This window comes from Thalassophryne amazonica, chromosome 14, assembly GCF_902500255.1.
Source record: "Thalassophryne amazonica chromosome 14, fThaAma1.1, whole genome shotgun sequence".
Lineage (NCBI taxonomy): Eukaryota > Metazoa > Chordata > Actinopteri > Batrachoidiformes > Batrachoididae > Thalassophryne > Thalassophryne amazonica.
In genome coordinates, this window is record NC_047116.1 from 65745863 (window position 1) to 65765174 (window position 19312).

A 19312-nucleotide genomic window follows, 5' to 3' on the forward strand; every position below is an offset into this window, starting at 1 on the left:
TCGCAGTAACATGCATTACACGCTGCCTGTCATCACTCTAACGTCCGCTCGGTAAGCAATAAACTCGATGAACTTGTGCTGAGAGCCGAGCATGACAGTGAATTTAGACAGAGTAATCTTGTGTGTTTGACGGAAACATGGCTTAAAGATCATCACGATACACCGAGCCTGTCAGGCTACACCGTTGTCAGAGCGGACAGGGACGCGCACACTGCGCACAAATCCATTGGAGGGGATCTGTGTTTGTTTGTGGATAACAGCTGGGCCACTCAATACAGCATACGAGAGCAAGTATGCACACCTGACTATGAGATACTGACTGTATCATTTAGACCCTTTTATCTTCCGCGGGAGTTTGGACAGATCACTGTCATTCTTGTATACGTGCCCGGTCCAGATGACGACGCAGCAGGAGAGAGAATAGCAGAGAGCTATAATAATGCACTCACCCGCTCTGCTGACCAGCCCGTTTTCATTCTGGGTGACTTTAACTCCTGCAGTCTGTCTGACCACCTGCCCACTCTACAGCAATATGTAGACTGTCCTACACGTCTGCATCGGACGCTTGACCGTTGCTATGGCAACATCACAAAGGCTTATAAAGCGGTATGCAGACCGCCTCTTGGAAAATCTGACCACAATGTGATTCATCTTTTGCCTAAATACAAAGCTGTGGTCAAAAGAATTAAAACAGTTAATAAGCAGGTACAGGTGTGGTCCGAGGAAAGCAAAGAGCAACTCAGAGACTGTTTTGATGAAACAAACTGGGACATTTTCTTTGAATCCTGTCTGGATGGAGATGAACTCACTGACACCATCACATCTTATATTAAGTTCTGTGAGGATAACGTGTCAGAGACAAACTGTGAAAATATTCCCAAATAACAAACCCTGGGTGTTCAAACAATTGAAAATCTGTCTTAATGAAAAGAGGGCGGCCTTCTGCTCTGGTAATGTGCAATTAATGCAGGAAAAAAGGAGACAGCTGAGAGGGAATATATTTAAGGCAAAAATTGAGTACAAGAATAAAGTAGAAAGTAAATTTTTCAGTGGCAATATAAAACAAGCCTGGGAAGGTCTAAATACACTGATGGGCAAATCCAGTAAGAAATGTGATGCTCTTACAACCATTAATCAATGTTTTGTTGATGAGTTAAACCGTTTCTTCTGTAGATTTGATAAAGTGGATGATAAACAGGAATGTGATGAGATCTGTAAAAAATCTTCCAGCAGGAGCTCCCACAGCTATCACTGAGGATGCCGTGGCTAAAAGTCTTTCTAAACTGAAGCCAAACAAGGCCACCGGCCCAGATGGCCTGAAAGCCCGTCTACTCAAAGACTGCTCCTCAATTAAAAGGAGTCTTTTCCAGATTGTTTAATTCCCTTCTTGTCACAGGAGTGCCCAAATCTTGGAAATTCTCCATAATAAGGCCTATACCAAAAAAGCCAGGGGCAAGCAAACCTGAAGATTTTCGGCCCACTGCCATAACCTCCATATTATGTAAAACTATGGAGAGAGTTTTAGTTGACGTCCTGACCACCACAGTGGTCAGTGAACTAGACCCTCTGCAGTTTGCCTATAAGAGGGGCAGAGGTACTGATAATGCCGTACTGATCTTGCTGGACATGATCTCAAAGCAGCTTTCACTTGCTAAAGCATATGCTCGGGTTTTGTTTGTAGACTTCAGTGCACCTTTTAATTCTATGAAATTACATATTCTTCTGAAAAGGCTGGCTGATTTAAATGTTGAAAAGGGCCTGATGCTCTGGATCAGAGACTTTCTGTCTTGTCGCCCTCAAAGAGTTTGTGCTAACAACATTCTGTCAGGAGAGCTCATCATAAGCACTGGCTGCCCACATGGTAGCGTTCTTTCACCTCTGCTCTTCTCTCTTTTTACAAACGAATTTGCAGTTAATGACACAAACTTTAAACTGATTAAATACGCGGATGACATGGCCCTAGTCGGCCTGCTACAGAAGTGTGACTCCTCTGGCGAAGCCTCCTATCTCGCTCACATTAAAGCTCTTGAAGCTTGGTGTCTCGACAGCCAGATGGAAATCAATGTGTCTAAGACAAAGGAGCTTGTTTTTCACACAAAGCAAGAACTGACCGTGCAGCCAGTTTCACTCGATGGCCAGCTTGTTGAAATGGTTGAACCTTTTAAATATCTTGGTACAGTTCTTGATAGTCACTTGAGCTTCTTTGAAAACACTGATTTTATCTTTAAGAAATGTTCACAGCGACTCAGTCTTCTCAGAAGATTGAGTTGTCTTGGTGTTAATCCGCAGATTTAGAGCTTGTGTATTCTGCACATATTGAGAGTATTTTAACATTTCATCTTTGTGTTTGGTTTGGTCACTTGAGTTGTAAATGTAAGGACAAATTAAATAGAATTGTAAAAATGGCGGGGAAAATTGTGGGAAAACCCCAGAAGACTCTGGCCCACATTTACACTGACAGGATGAGGAGGAAAGCTGAGAGAGTCCTGGCAGACAGCTCTCATCCTCTGTCCTGTCAGTTTGAGCTCTTGAAGTCTGGGAGGCGCTACAGAGCTCCTCTGGCCAAAGGTTCTTTCAAAAAATCTTTTATACCAAATGCCGTCACCATAATGAACTCAAAAAAGTGACCACTCCACAAATTAAACCTGAACTGCTTTACTTCTGTTTTATTTGATTTTATTAGATCTTACTGTACATTTTATTTATCTTACTAGGTCTTATTCTATTTCTTCTTTTACTTCCATGTATTTTATGTATCTTATTTTTGTTTTATTCGTGTGTTTGTATGAATGTTTTATGACTGTTTTTTTGTCTTTTTTGTGCTGGTGAGCCGAAGACAATTTTCCACATCGGTGGACAATAAAGAATTATTCTATTCTATTCTATTCTAAGATTCACTTTAACCCAAAAGCACTGCAGGCAAATGAGGTCGAAAATGGTCAGAATCTGAATACACACTCTGGCCACCCCACCGGAAACTGGCATCTCCGTGGCAAATCTACTACTTCCTTTTTTATAGGAAAATACTCAGTGAGAGGGTGACACCTAGTGGTGCCCTACGTTACAAGTTTAACAAGTATTACTCTCAAAGACATATGCTTTTTAAGGTTTAGTAGTAGGAGTAAAAAGCAACAGCTTCACTTAAAGATTTTCTTCTGGAGGGACAAGCAGCACTGCGCAGTCAACATAAAAAGCGGCAGCACAAGTAGCATTCTTCTTGCACTTTGTGTTATAAATTAAGAACAAATTAACGATGGTTAATAGACTGTAAAGTCACCTTTATCACAACCGCAGGTAGTCGAGTGAAAGAGTGTGCCAGCGGTTCAATATTATTATCCCGAAACCCCGTTAGCTGCCCAACAAGGTGCCTGATGTAAAAGCACTAAATTCAGCACTGAACACTTCCTACTGAACAACACTGATCTCAAAAATGACCCAGGCAACTGGCAAAAAAGCGGAAATCCGCCAAAAAGCAGAGTTTTTTTTTCATCCCTGCCTCTAGCTCTGTTTATGCCAGGAAGTGTTCAACATTGACATTTACTTCTTTCACTGTGGACTCAAAATTTAGCACTTCCTGTTTCAGTCTCAACTTGCCACTGAATTCCTGTGAGATCCCACGAGATCTCATCTATCGACAATCCAGGAAGCATTGATCCAGGAAGTGGTCAACATTTGACCTTTCTTGTTTCACTGTGGACTCAAAATTTGGTACTTCTGTTTGGGACACAGTTAGGGTTGCCACCCGTCCCTTAAAATACAGAATTGTCCTTTATTTGACAATTAATTGTTGTGTCCCATCCTGAATCAATGCGGGATGTAAATTGTTCCGTATTTTCAGAAATCTCTCACACACACATCAAAACTGAACAGGTGTAGAGGATAGACCTCAGACCTTCACTTCTGCATTGCTGTGTGTCCACCTTTCTGGTCCTGTCATAGGTTGCCTGGGTGCCTGTCATGTCTACACCTGAAACTCCACCTCATCCAATGAAGAAAAAACATTTGCAAATGTACACACGAGTGGGAAGAGTCAAACCTCTATCTTGACAGTGTTAGTGGCAATGGGTACAAGGGAAACAAGTATTTATTTATTTATTTTTTATTTCCTCTTAAAGTAAAAATGTCCTCACTGTAAAAGATTAAAATTATTGGTCTGTTTTCCTTAATATTCATGTTTTTATTGCACAGTGACTGCACAGTTTATCATTAACAGTTTTGTGTTAATAAAGCACTTAAAGCTTTAAGTATAACTAAATGCTTTTTCAAAATTTAATTTACCACTCCTTGGGTGTGGTAGTGGCCTTGAAGAACTGTGGTGGGTGTCCTTTATTTTCCTTTCTGAAAGGTGGCAAACCTAGACACAGTGTACCATAAGCTAGCTTTGTGTCGCTGCACATCGCTTCGCTCGTATTAGCAGCCTCTCTGTGCCCCTGTCAAACATGGGCCCCTAGAATCCTTCTTATTCTCCCCTTTTCAGCTCCCCTGCTCATAGCAGACAAATGCAAATATTGAACATTTGCTGAAAATGTGTTTGTTCCAACACAATATTTTGTGTTCCAGTGGAACTGTACACCAAATTGACAAAAGCAGATATCAGATGCACTCATGCTTACAAGTCAGTCGGTGTAAAGCATAGGGAGACACAGCCTATACACTGGTGTGAAAAACGTTTGTGCATGTTTGTGCAAGCTTTTACATGTTGGAATAAAAAATAACTGGGCTTTTTATATTAAATTTCAAAATTGACACCCTTTAAACTCACTGTGGAAAGTAATCTCTACATCCTATGGACAATAAAAATCTAAAAGCCGAAGTGTTGATGTGCATAAGTAAGTGCCCTCTTTAGTTTAACACGTATAAACAATCACTTTTACATTCAGTTTTCTTCAGATATGACGGGGGACGGATACGTGAACATTTTGGAGAACATTTTACATTACCTCAGTTGTAAAGAAATACAAACAGTATAAGGGCTGCATGGTAAATCTGTCTGGAGGAGGCAGATCCCAAAGTCTGAGTCACTGTATGAGAATATGAGGAAAACCACCAAAATGACAAGACAACCCTGAAGATGTTATCAGCTTCTGTGCCTGTGATTGGAGAAACTGCATAGTGCAAGTTCTGCATTCTACTTCACAACTCATAGTGGAGTTGAGCAGAGAAGGATTTTCATACAACAAAACAGATCAAATCTAGGCTTGCATCTCTCAGCTTTCTGGCAAAATGTGAATGAACTTTCAATTCTTTTTAAGAAAATCCTCCTCCATACCATTTCATGATAAAGCTGTGTGTAACTGCTGATGCTAACTGTTTTTAGAGATGTCATGAGTGTCTTAATGGCTTCCCTCGTGAGTCTCCTTGTGTTCCAGTTCTCACTGTTTTTGAGAACTGCCTACTTCAGACAGATTCACCAAAGGGTGTCATACTGTTTGTATTTGTTAATGATTGATGTGAAGGAAGTCCAAGGCACACAGTGATGTGGAAATGTGTGTGTGTGTGTGTGTGTGTGTGTGTGTGTGTGTGTGTGTGTGTGTGTGTGTGTGTGTGTGTGTGTGTGTGTGTGTATATATATATATATATATATATATATATATATATATATATATATATATATATACACACACACAGTGAGGAAAATAAGTATTTGAACACCCTGTGGTTTTGCAAGTTCTCCCACTTAGAAATCATGGAGGGGTCTGAAATTTTCATCTTAGGTGCATGTCCACTGTGAGAGACATAATCTAAAAAGAAAAATCCGGAAATCACAATGTATGATTTTTTAATAATTTATTTGTATGTTACTGCTGTAAATAAGTATTTGACCCCCTGCCAACCAGCAAAAATTCTGGCTCACACAGACCTGTTAATTTTTCTTTAAGAAGCCCTCTTATTCTGCACTCTTTACCTGTATTAATTACACCTGTTTGAACTTGTTACCTGTGTAAAAGACACCTGTTCACACACTCAATTAATCACACTCCAACTGTCCACCATAGCCAAGACCAAAGAGCTGTCTAAGGACACCAGGGACAAAACTGTAGACCTGCACAAGGCTGGAATGGACTACAGGACAACAGGCAAGTAGCTTGGTAGAAGACAACGATTGTTATGATTATTTATTAGAAAATGGAAGAAACACAAGATGACTGTCAATCTCCCTCGGTCTGGGATTCCATGCAAGATCTCACTTTGTGGGGTAAGGATGATTCTGAGAAAGCTCAGAACTACACAGGAGGTCCTGGTCAATGACCTGAAGAGAGCTGGGACCACAGTCACAAAGATTACATTAGTAACACATGATGCTGTCATGGTTTAAAATCCTGCAGGGCAGCAGGGTCCCCCTGCTCAAGCCAGCACATGTCCAGGCCCGTTTGAAGTTCACCAGTGACCATCTGAATGATCCAGACGAGGCATGAGAGAAGGTCATGTGGTTAGATGAGACCAGAATAGCTTTTTGGAATCTACTCCACTTACTATGTTTAGAGGATGAGAACAACCCCAAGAAAACCATCCCAACCGTGAAGCATGGGGTTGGAAACATCATACTCTGGGGGTGCTCTTCTGCAAAGGGGACAGGACGACTGCACCGTATTGAAGAGAGGATGGATGGGGTCATGTATTACGAGATTTTGGCAAACAACCTCCTTTCCTCAGTAAGAGCATTGAAGATGGGTCATGGCTGGGTCTTCCAGCATGACAATGACCCCAAACACAATCAGGGCAACTAAGGAGGGGCTCCGTAAGAAGCATTTCAAGGTCCTGGATTGGCCTGGCCAGTCTCCAGACCTGAAGTCAATAGAAAATCTTTGGAGGAAGCTGAAACTCCAAACCTGAAAGATTTGGAGAAGATCTGTATGGAGGAGTGGACCAAAATTCCTGTTGCAGTGTGTGAAAACTTGGTCAAGAACTACAGGAAACGTCTGACCTCTGTAATGGCAGACAAAGGCTACTGTACCAAATATTATTATTGATTTTCACAGGTGTTCAAATACTTATTTGCAGCAGTAACATACAAATAAATTATTAAAAAAATCATACATTGTGATTTCCAGATTTTTTTTTTCGATTATGTCTCGCTTGGTGGACGTGCACCTAAGATGAAAATTTCAGACCCCTCCATGATTTCTAAGTGGGAGAACTTGCAAAATCGCAAGGTGTTCAAATACTTATTTTCCTCACTGTGTGTGTATATATGTATATATATATATATATATATATATGTATATATATGTATATGTGTATATATATGTATATATATGTATATGTGTATATATATATGTATATATATGTATATGTGTATATATATGTATATATATGTATATGTGTATATATGTGTGTATATGTGTATATATATGTATATATGTGTATATATGTGTATATATGTGTATATATATGTATATATGTGTATATATGTGTGTATATATATATATGTATATGTATGTGTGTGTGTACAGTAAAGCTCGCATATTGTGGATTCAGGTGGACCAGTGAATTTTATAATCGAAATCTTCACTATGTATGAAATGGACAAAGTCTGCTACGTGTACAAAATGGAAAAAAAAAATCCATTTTATGTATAAAATGGACAAAATCTGTTATATGTATGTAATGGATTAGTTAGTCATGAGGCACCAATCGATCTATGGGGAATCCCCAGTACCAGTTAGGTTTATGTACACTCAACAAAAATATAAACGCAACACTTTTGGTTTTGCTCCCATTTTGTATGAGATGAACTCAAAGATCTAAAGCTTTTTCCACATACACAATATCACCATTTCCCTCAAATATTGTTCACAAACCAGTCTAAATCTGTGATAGTGAGCACTTCTCCTTTGCTGAGATAATCCATCCCACCTCACAGGTGTGCCATATCAAGATGCTGATTAGACGCCATAATTAGTGCACAGGTGTGCCTTAGACTGCCCACAATAAAAGGCCACTCTGAAAGGTGCAGTTTTATCACACATCACAGTGCCACACATGTCGCAAGATTTGAGGGAGCGTGCAATTGGCATGCTGACAGCAGGAATGTCAACCAGAGCTGTTGCTCGTGTATTGAATGTTCATTTCTCTACCATAAGCTGTCTCCAAAGGCGTTTTAGAGAATTTGGCAGTACATCCAACCAGCCTCACAACCGCAGACCACGTGTAACCACACCAGCCCAGGACCTCCACATCCAGCATGTTCACCTCCAAGATCGTCTGAGACCAGCCACTCGGACAGCTGCTGAAACAATCGGTTTGCATAACCAAAGAATTTCTGCTCAAACTGTCAGAAACCATCTCAGGGAAGCTCATCTGCATGCTCGTCGTCCTCATCGGGGTCTCGACCTGACTCCAGTTCGTCATCATAACCGACTTCAGTGGGCAAATGCTCACATTCGGCACGCTGGAGAGGTGTTCTCTTCACGGATGAATCCCGGTTCACACTGTTCAGGGCAGATGGCAGACAGCACGTGTGGCGTCGTGTGGGTGAGCGGTTTTCTGATGTCATTGTTGTGGATCGAGTGGCCCATGGTGGCGGTGGGGTTATGGTATGGGCAGGCGTCTGTTATGGACGAAGAACACAGGTGCATTTTATTGATGGCATTTTGAATGCACAGAGATACCGTGATGAGATCCTGAGGCCCATTGTTGTGCCATCCAAGAACATCACCTCATGTTGCAGCAGGATAATGCACCGCCCCATGTTGCAAGGATCTGTACACAATTCTTGGAAGCTGAAAATGTCCCAGTTCTTGCATGGCCGGCATACTCACCGGACATGTCACCCATTGAGCATTTTTGGGATGCTCTGGACTGGCGTATACGACAGCGTGTACCAGTTCCTGCCAATATCCAGCAACTTCGCACAGCCATTGAAGAGGAGTGGACCAACATTCCACAGGCCACAATTGTCAACCTGATCAACTCTATGCGAAGGAGATGTGTTGCACTGCATGAGGCAAATGGTGGTCACACCAGATAGTGACTGGTGTCCCCCCCAATAAAACAAAACTGCACCTTTCAGAGTGGCCTTTTATTGTGGACAGTCTAAGGCACACCTGTGCACTAATCATGGTGTCTAATCAGCATCTTGATATGGCACACCTGTGAGGTGGGATGGATTATCTCAGCAAAGAAGTGCTCACTATCACAGATTTAGACTGGTTTGTGAACAATATTTGATGGAAATGGTGATATTGTGTATGTGGAAAAAGTTTTAGATCTTTGAGTTCATCTCATACAAAATGGGAGCAAAACCAGAAGTGTTGGGTTTATATTTTTGTTGAGTGTATGTATGTATATATATGTATGTATGTATGTATGTATGTATAAGCTAAGGTCAGGAGAGAGCTAAGGAGACTCCACCCCAGGAAGGCAGCAGGCCCGGATAAAGTGTGTCCCAGAATGCTTAAGGCCTGCGCCAACCAACTGGGGGAGCCCCTCCAGCATGTTTTCAACCTGAGCCTGCGTCTCGGAAAGGTCTCAGTCACATGGAAGACATCCTGTGTCATTCCAGTTCCTAGGAAGGCACACCTGAAGGAGCTGAATGACTACAGGCCAGTCTCTTTGACATCCCACGTGATGAAGACCATGGAGCGACTGCTGCTGAATGTCCTCAGACCTCAGGTCAGACATGCTGAGGACCCACTGCAGTTTGCATACAGGGAGAAGGTGGGAGTGGAGGACGCCATCCTCTACCTCCTTCACAGGGCCCACTCTCATCTGGACAGGGGTAACAGCGCTGTGAGGGTCATGTTTTTTGACTTCTCCAGTGCCTTCAACACCATCCAGCCCCTGCTACTGAGAGACAAGCTCATGGAGATGGAGGTGGACACTCATCTGGTCACCTGGATCACTGATTATCTAACTGGAAGACAACAATACGTCAGACTCAGTAACTGCACCTCGGACACAGTGATCAGCAGCACTGGAGCACCACAAGGAACTGTGCTCTCTCCAGTTCTGTTCACTCTGTACACATCAGACTTCAATTACAACTCGGAGTCGTGCCACATGCAGAAGTTTTCAGACGACACTGCTATTGTGGGATGTGTGCGAGAGGGACAGGAAAGAGAGTACAGGGACCTGATACAGGACTTTGTTTAGTGGTGCAAATCAAACCACCTGCAGCTGAACATTGCCAAAACAAAGGAGATGGTAGTGGACTTCAGAAGGTCCGGGCCCACTCTGCAGCCTGTCTCCATTGAGGGGGTCGATGTGGAGGTGGTCCAGACTTACAAATATCTGGGGACACTTATGGACGATAGGTTGGATTGGTCATCCAATACTGACACCCTCTACAGGAAGGGACAGAGCAGACTGTACTTCCTGAGGAGGTTAGGGTCCTTCAGGATCTGCCATAAACTCCTGCGAATGTTCTACCAGTCTGTGGTAGCCAGTGTCCTCTTCTCTGTGGTGGTCTACTGGGGGAGCAGCATGAAGAGGAGGGACGCCGGGCGACTGGACAGGCTGGTGAGTAAAGCTGGTTTAGTGCTGGGAACAGAGCTGGAGACACTAACATCAGTGGCAGAGAGAAGGACCCTCTGTAAACTGCTGGCCATCATGGACAATGTTCAGCACCCTCTGCACAGCGCCATCATCAGGCAGAGGAGCTCATTCAGCGGCAGACTGCTGTCCCAGTCCTGCCACACGGACAGATTCAGGAAGTCTTTTGTCCCTCAGGCCATCAGACTGTTCAACTCTTCCCATCTCAGTAAGAAATAATCCTGTGACACATCTGTTTGACCTTTTATTGCTTTCTTTTGCACTACCAACACTGTTTACCCTGCTTGCTTCTTTGCACAACCTACAGTGTTCACATTGTGTACTGTTTACATCTGTGCTACCTCCTCACTACTGCACTACTACATTTACTCCTCCGTCATATTCTCTGAGACTGGATGCTGCACTTGCACACAAATTTATTTTATTTTTAGTTAGTAGCTTTTATTGATTAGTCCATTTTTCTTTTATTTACTTAACCCTATTTTGTGTGTCTGGTGCAATGTGTGTGTCTTGTCTAATGTGTAAACTGCTGGATGCCTTGAATTTCCCTCTGGGATCAATAAAGTATCTATCTGTCTGTCTGTCTGTCTGTCTGTGTAGTCAGGAGGGTCTGTGTGTATTTGTATCGAGTAGCAAAGCAGAAGATTGCAGCTAATGAGTGTTCTGCTCGCGTGGTACTGTAAAATTTTCTCTTTAGCTAGTGTATGAATATTTCAATAAAGATCTTGATTTTTTTTTTTTTTTTTTTTTTTTTTTAAACAAGATGTTTTTGTTAAAAATCAGGACATTAATTAAGGTATGCAGTTGTTGGATGCTTTCTCTAGGCACAGATGTCTTTGAGTGATTCCAGATTTCATTCCACCCAGAAAAACCTTCCTGTTCACACATCAAACCTCAGCTCAACTGGACCAAGCTCCTGTGAGTATATGTTTGTTTGTATGTAGTCTATTTGCAGAGCGTTTTTTTTTTTGTTTTTTTTTTTAAACAGATGTACCAGGCTCTTTCCCTCAGTATTTCTGACACCTTTCATCAGTACTGGTGATAACTAAACAAACCAGTCTCAAAACACATTCTGTCTCATAGAGGGAGCACAACAATCACCGAAATCACCAGTCTTGAAATATTTTTTATAAATTGTTTAAACAATTTATAAAAAATATTTCAAGACTGATGATTTAGGTGTTTGAATGACCCACAGAAAAATACATTGATAGAAATTAACTGATTAAGCTTAATTATTTGAGCAACTCATTGCTATTTTTCTTATTGTGACAAAGACGTCACGTGGTATTTTCTGCCAGAATGTTTAGGCTGAAGGCCCGATGTTACATATATGTCACAGCAATTTGTACTAAACTTGATATATCTATTTGTGCAAAGAATGTGATCAGAACAGCATAAATGTTATCTTGGACATCTTATTGAAGGATTACAATTGTTACATGGGTTGAAACTTACCTTTGCTGTCAAAAAACAAGCTTTTTAAATTAACACATTTTCTCCCATGTGCTCACCAGGCACACAACCATTTTGGAAGTGACGTCATGTGAACAGCAATTCACTTAGTGTCACATGACTTCACCAGTATGTTAAGTGGATGTCACTTTGGGACCTCATCAGTTAAATTCAAGAATGAATGTCAATGAGGAACTTTCCAGACTATTTAAAGTGTGTGTGACAACTGTGTCACGGTGGGTCCTTATGGGTTAAAAAGCTTGTTTTTTGACAGCAAAGGTAAGTTTCAACCCATACAACAATTGTAATCCTTCAATAAGATGTCCAAGATAACATTTATGCTTTTCTGATCACATTCTTTGCACAAATAGATATAACAAGTTTTGTACAAATTGCTGTGACATATATGTAACATCGGGCCTTCAGCCTAAACATTCTTGCAGAAAATACCATGTGACGTCTTTGTCACAATAAGAAAAATAGCAATGAGTTGCTCAAATAATTAAGCTTAATCAGTTAATTTCAATCAATGTATTTTTCTGTGGGTCATTTGAAAGCACATTTACACAAATATAACCAAAGAAAATAATGTTAATTTAAATAAATGAATCATAAAATGTATTATGACACACGTTTTGCCTATCAGTCCAAAAACCGCATCCTGTCTTGGGCTCAAACACTTTCTTGGTAAATACATAGACAAATACGCAAATGGTATTTTATTATCCTATGCTGGTCCTTTTTCAGTGTTTTTTTTTTTTTTATTTATTTCGTAGTATGAATAAATATAATAAAGTACGTTTTGCCAACAATGCCTGAAAATCACACCATAGGAGTACAACTGGTGTCCTTCAGAGGGACTCACAGCCCAATAAGACAGTATGTGAAAGGAAAGCCCCATCCTTGGGGATTGAAAATTTGGGGTTGCTGCTCTTCCTCTGGAATCCTTTGCTATTTCATGGTCTACGAGGGTGGTACTGGAAAAGAAAAATCTCCACTTGGCATGGGAGGCGATGTTGTGGTCAAACTGTGTGAAACGCTCCCATCAAACCACAACTACAAAGTGTTTGCTGACAACTATTTTTCTTCAGTACAACTGGTGCACAAGCTTCTTCAGCGACAGATCTAGTTTGTAGGAACTCTTTGTAGCAATCGGTTGGCTGGTTGCCAGCTTGAAGATGAGAAAAGTCTTGCTAAGAGAGGCAGAGGATCCTTTGATGCCAGGCTGGAGAAAGAGGAACCCACTGACATTGTCAAGTGGTATGACAACAAGTCTGTCACCCTGATCTCATCATACTGTGCAACTGAGCCCCAAGACAAAGCTCGATGCTGGAGCAAATCAGACAAGACATTTGTACAGGTCAATAGGCCACACATTGTGAAGGAGTACAACACATTCAGGGGGGTGGGGAGGGGGGGTGCTTGCGTTGCAAGGTACAAGTACCACATGAGGTCATGGAGGTGGTACCTCTACATGTTCTGCCAAACCATCATGTTAGGCCTTGTCAATGCGTGGCTAATCTACCGCTGTGACTGTAAACTACTTGGTGTCCAAAAGTCACTGAAACAAAGAAGCTTCCAGGCAGAAATTGCCACAAGCCCGATTCTGGTGCGTTCACAAAGAGGCCGCCCAACTTTTACCGCCACATCTCCTCCACCACCACCCAAGAGAGTTCGTGCTAGAGTTCCAGATGATGTTCACACTGACAATGTTGCACACTGGCCTGCGAAATGTGATAAACGTGGCCACTGCAAATTCTGCAAAGTCAACGCAACCGCCACCCTCTGTGACAAATGCGATCTGCAATTTTGCTTCACTGAGGAAAGAAATTGTTTCAAAAGCTACCATACAGCCTACTGACATAAGAACTGAAAAGAACAGTTCAGACATGGTGTACAAATGTTCAGGTTACCTTCAGTGTTTTGTTTTTGCACTCTCTTAATGTTTACTGTACATTTGTTGCTCAGTTTTCTGCAGCAACAGCAAGTTATTGACAGTACCTCTAATATGAGGCTGTTTTATTGTTCAGTTTGCACATTTTGGTGCTGTAAAACAAATTATAATTAAAAAATGTTGCTAAATCTTATTAACAAAGAAGTAATTTTGATTTATACTGTGGAAATACAAATAAAAAGGCAACTCTATTTCTAAAGAAGAAACTCAAGTGGATTTATTTTTAATAAATATATATATATATATATATATATATATATATATATATATATATATATATATATATATATATATATAAATTTCCTTAAGACACCCAATCTGTCATATATGTAACATGACAGATCTTGGCAACAAAGGGTGTTTTTTTTCCAAAATAACATCAGAAGTACGAGGTCTGTTAGAAAAGTATCAGACCTTTTTATTTTTTTGCAAAAACCTGATGGATTTGAATCACGTGTGCTTGCATGAGCAAACCTTGAACCTTCATGCGCATGCGTGAACTTTTTCACGCCTGTCGATTGCATCATTTTCTGGTAAGCAGCCTTTGTGTGAGGACATGTGTAGTATGCTTGGCGGATTTTCATTTCAAGGAAAAAGACAGAACGACTGGAGCAGCGCCGCATCAAATTTTGCCAGAAACTGGGCGACAGCCAGGTGGAAACCATTCAGATGATTCAGACGGCTTTCGGTGACTTTTCAGTCGTGTGACTATCCGAGAAATTGTGGAACAGGTGGGCATTGCACAGCATGTCCTGTGAGACTTCAACACGAAGTCACCGTCCGCAGCAGCATGAATTTCACCGCCACTCTTTTCATGGCCAAATCTTCTGTCACAGTGGAATGTACCAAAAAAGTGCTGATGTCCACCTCTTCTGCAATTTCTCGGATAGTCACACGACGGTCCTGCATCACCACAGCGTTCACTTTGGAAATGATCTGGTCATTTCAGCATGCTGATGGCTGACCGGAGCGCGGCTCGCTCTCCACCGTTGTGTAGACGTCTTTAAACCGGTTGTACCACTCCTTAATCTGTGTGATGCCCATAGTATTGTCACCGAAAGCCGTCTGAATCTTCCGAATGGTTTCCACCTTGCTGTCGCCCAGTTTCTGGCAAAATTTGATGCGGCGCTGCTCCAGGCGTTCCATCTTTTTCCTTGAAATGAAAATCCACCGAGCGCACAGCACACGTCCCACACAAAGGCTACTTACCAGGAAATGACGCAGTCAACAGGCGTGAAAAAGTTCATGCAAGCACACGTGATTCAAATCCTTCAGGTTTTTGCAAAAAATAAATAGGTCTGATACTTTTCTAACAGACCTCGTATGTTGTATGTAGTCCATCTAGTCTGCTTTATATCCAGCATAATTTTCCCTTAAAGAAAAATGAATCTGGGTTCTTATGGGTTAATCATAACTGAATATCAGTCCACGTCGGCATTTAGAGTAGACTAGATAGAACTTTATTATTCCCTTGGGAAGACTCTCTCTGGGAAATTGAGGTTCCAGCAACATTGGATAGCAGCACCACAGGGTAAGAGCACACATTGTCAGAAGTACAAGTAAGAAAAAATTGGAAAATGTAAATACAAATATAAATACCAGAAATGCTGTCTTTGTTGCTACAACTGCTCCTGTCCTTCCTGTCCTCTGTCTTCCTGTTGCTCCTCCTCCCTCTGATTGAGGAGTTGTACAGTCTGATGGCCTGAGAGACAAAGGAGTTTTTCAGTCTTTTCGTCTTGCACTTGGGAAGCAGCAGTCTGTGGCTGAAGAGGCTCCTCTGTTTGCTGAAGACTGTGCACAGAGGGTGACTGGCATCGTCCATAATGTCCAACAATTTGTCCTATGTTCTCTGCCACCGTCACCTGAGAGTCCAGTTTCATGCCAATTCACGGACTGCAGCCTCCTCGGAAAGTACAACCTGCATTGTCCCTTCCTGTACAGTGGTTGGTGTGGGTTGTCCAGTCTAGTTTGCTGTCCAGCCACAGCCCAAGGTATTTGTAGGAATCCACAGCCTCCACCTCAACTCCCTTGATCAGAACTGGTCACGGTCTTGGTCTGGATTTCCCAAAGTCAGTGACCAGCTCCTTTGTCTTTGATGTGATGAGCTGTCTATAGTTTGTGTGGCACTAGGCAGCAGCGTCCCTCACTAGGCTCCTGTACTCCTCCTCTCTGTCATCCGTGATGCATCCAACAATGGCTGTGCCATCTGCAAACTGCTGGATGTGACACAGCTCAGAGTTGTAGTAGAGGTCCGAGATGTTCAGGGTGGAAGAGAACAGGGGCCAGCACCGTGCCCTGTGGTGCTCCGGTGCAGCTGATCACAGTGTCAGACGTGATGTCTCTCAGCCTGACATACTGCGGCCTGTCGGTGAGGTAGCTGGAGATCCAAGTGACCAGGTGGGGGTCTACCTGCATTACGTTCAGTTTGTCTTGAAGGAGAAGGTGCTGGTTGGTATTGAAGGCGCTCGAGAGGTCCAGGAAGAGAATCCTCAGCGCTTTCCTTATCCTGGTGCGAGTGGGCTCGGTGTACCAGGTAGAGGATGGCATCCTCCACACCAACACAGTGGCACAGCGGCCCAGTGGATTAGTGGTTAGCACTAGTGTCTCACAGCAAGAAGGTTGTGGGATTGCTTCCAGTCCTTTCTGTGTGGGGTTTGCATGTTCTCCTCGTGTCTGCGTGGGTTTCCTTCGGGTACTCCGGTTTCCTCCCACAGTCAAAAAAAAAAAGAAAGAAAAAAGAAAAGCTTATTTAGGATCGGCTTCTTCCTCTGCCCCCGGCCAAGGCAGTGTCTCAACATCTGGAGTTGGTCCCAGGGTGCCGCACTGTTGCTGTCCACTGCTCCTAGTGGTTGGATTGTGTCTAACAGTAATTATGATTGGTTAAATGCAGAAGACAAATTTTGGTGTGTGTGTGTGTGTGTGTGTGTGTGTATATATATATATATATATATATATATATATACACGAGGTCTGTTAGAAAAGTATCCGACCTTTTTATTTTTTTCAAAAACCATATGGATTTGAATCACGTGTGATTGCATGAGCCAAGCTTGAACCTTCGTGCGCATGCGTGTGTTTTTTCTCGCCTGTCGGTTGCGTCATTTGCCTGTGAGCAGGCTTTGTGTGAGCAGTGGTCCACCCCTCTCGTCGGATTTTTATTGCGAATAAATGTCTGAACGATTTGGAGCTTTGCTGCATCAATTTTTTCCAGAAACTGTGAAAGACCTCCAGGTGGACACCATTCGGAAAATTCAGATGGCTTTCAGGGACGATTTTATGGGGATTACACAGATTAAGGAGTGCTCCAGCCAGTTTAAAAGAGCGCCCACAGCGTCTGAGAGCGCGCCGCGCTCCGAGCTCTGAATCAACCAGATCATTTCCAACGTGAAGGCTTTGTTGATGCGGGACGTCGTCTGACTTACACAAAAATGGCAGGAGACATAGACATCAGTACTTTTTCAGCACATTCCACTGTTACAGGAGTTGTTTTCATGGAAACTAAAGCGGACGGATGTGCCACGGAGCCGTTCATGGCGCGGCACAAAACCACCTCCGTGTTGGTCTGGTTGCTTTGCGCCATGCTGCATCGCCGCGACGAGTGGAATTCCTCCGCTCCTCTTTCCATGACAAAAACTCCTGTAACAGTGAAATGTGCCGTTCATTTCCACACTGGACGCTGTGTTGATCCGGGAGGTCGTCTGGCTTTCACAGGAATTGCGGAAGACGTGGACATCTGCACTTTTTCGGCACATTGAGACAGACGTGCGGAGGAATTCTGCGCGTCGCGGTGGAGCCGCATGGCGCAAAGCAACGCCGTGATGAAGCCTCACAGGACATGTTCTGGTATGTCCAGCTCATGCACAATTTCTCGGATAGTCACACAACTGAAAAGCCACCGAAAGCCGTCTGAAAGCCGTCCTGTGAGACCAACATGGAGGTGCTTTTGTCCGGCGCCATGAGCGGCACGGTGGCGCATCCCTCTGCTTCTCTATCCATGAAAAAAAACTCCTGTAACAGTGGAATGTGCCGAAAAAGTCTTGATGTCCACGTCTTCTGCCATTTTTGTGTAAGTCAGATGATGTCCCGGATCAACAAAGCCTTCATGTTGGAAATGATCTGGTTGTTTCAGCGGGGTGTCAGCCTGTCGATCGGCGCTCGGAGTGCGCCGTGCTCTCAGACGTTGTGGGCGGTCTTTAAACCGGCTGGAGCACTCCTTAATCTGTGTAGTCCCCATGAAATCTTCCCTGAAAGCCATCTGAATTTTCCGAATGGTGTCCACCTGGAGGTCTCTCACAGTTTCTGGAAAAATTTGATGCAGCAAAGCTCCAAATCGTTCAGACATTTATTTGCAATAAAAATCCGACGAGAGGGGTGGACCACTGCTCACACAAAGCCTGCTCACAGGCGAATGACTGCAACCGACAGGCGTGAAAAAACTCACGCATGCGCACGAAGGTTCAAGCTTGGCTGATGCAATCACACGTGATTCAAATCCATATGGTTTTTGCAAAAAATAAAAATGAAAATGAATAAATAAATTGTTTAATCAATATTTTGTTGAGAACCTAGATATTTGTGTGAATTCTTTCAGATTTAACTCCTCAGCCCTCTGTAGCAGCATCGCAGTCTGGCGTCCTTCCTCGGCAGGCAACACGGCCATGGTCTAAAGACCTTAGCCTCTATGAGGAGTACAAACTCAGAAGAAATGAGCTTCGCCGACGCAGTCTCAACAGACGCAGAGAGCTAGAGAAAACACTGCCTCAACCACTGCTGGCTGACCTGGTTTGTGTTCTCACTGACATTCTCCTGATTGTGATATTCTATGACTGTTTCGTTGTGTTCATGTTTCACTTGCAGTTAGCCTTAAGATAAACTGTTTAACCGAGTTAGACGAGCCTTTCCATGCATCGTAAATGAAAGGACAATAAAGCTCTACTCTGTTTGGGGTTAGTTTCACACTGGGAGTCAGGGTAATGTAATTATTACTAGAGTTTTTTAGGGATTGTAGTCCAGTACGAATGTACTATTTTTCCAGACTGCACACTCCTGTGTCAGTAAAGATTTAGGCAACTTTTACCTTCTGTAAATTGATACCTCAAAATTATTTTAATTTAACTTAACCTTTATTTAACTTAGTCCCAAAGAGATCGAGATCTTTTTTGCAAGGGAGACCTGGACAATTATAAAGTTTCCAGTTCACCTAACCTGCATGTCTTTTATTGTGGGAGAAAACCGGAGCACCGCTAGAAACCCACACAAACACGGGGAGAACAAGCAAACTCCACACAGAAAGGCCACAGATGGGAATCAATCCCATGACCTTCTTGCTGTGAGGCAATAGTGCTAACCGCTAATCTACCATGCTGCCCAATTACTCCGTTATGAGACTCCTGTGCTTTGATTTCTCTG

At 42.7% G+C, this 19312-nt stretch overlaps 1 protein-coding gene across 1 annotated transcript in view; it reads left to right on the forward strand.

The window, feature by feature from the left end:
• The window catches only part of si:ch211-67e16.4, a 147049-nt gene that overhangs the window by 57260 nt on the left and 70477 nt on the right, over nucleotides 1–19312 (forward strand). The window contains exons 5-6 of the mRNA XM_034186599.1: nucleotides 11319–11412; nucleotides 18495–18685. Of these exons, the coding sequence (XP_034042490.1) occupies nucleotides 11319–11412; nucleotides 18495–18685 (285 nt within the window). The remainder of the gene's footprint in view (nucleotides 1–11318; nucleotides 11413–18494; nucleotides 18686–19312) is intronic.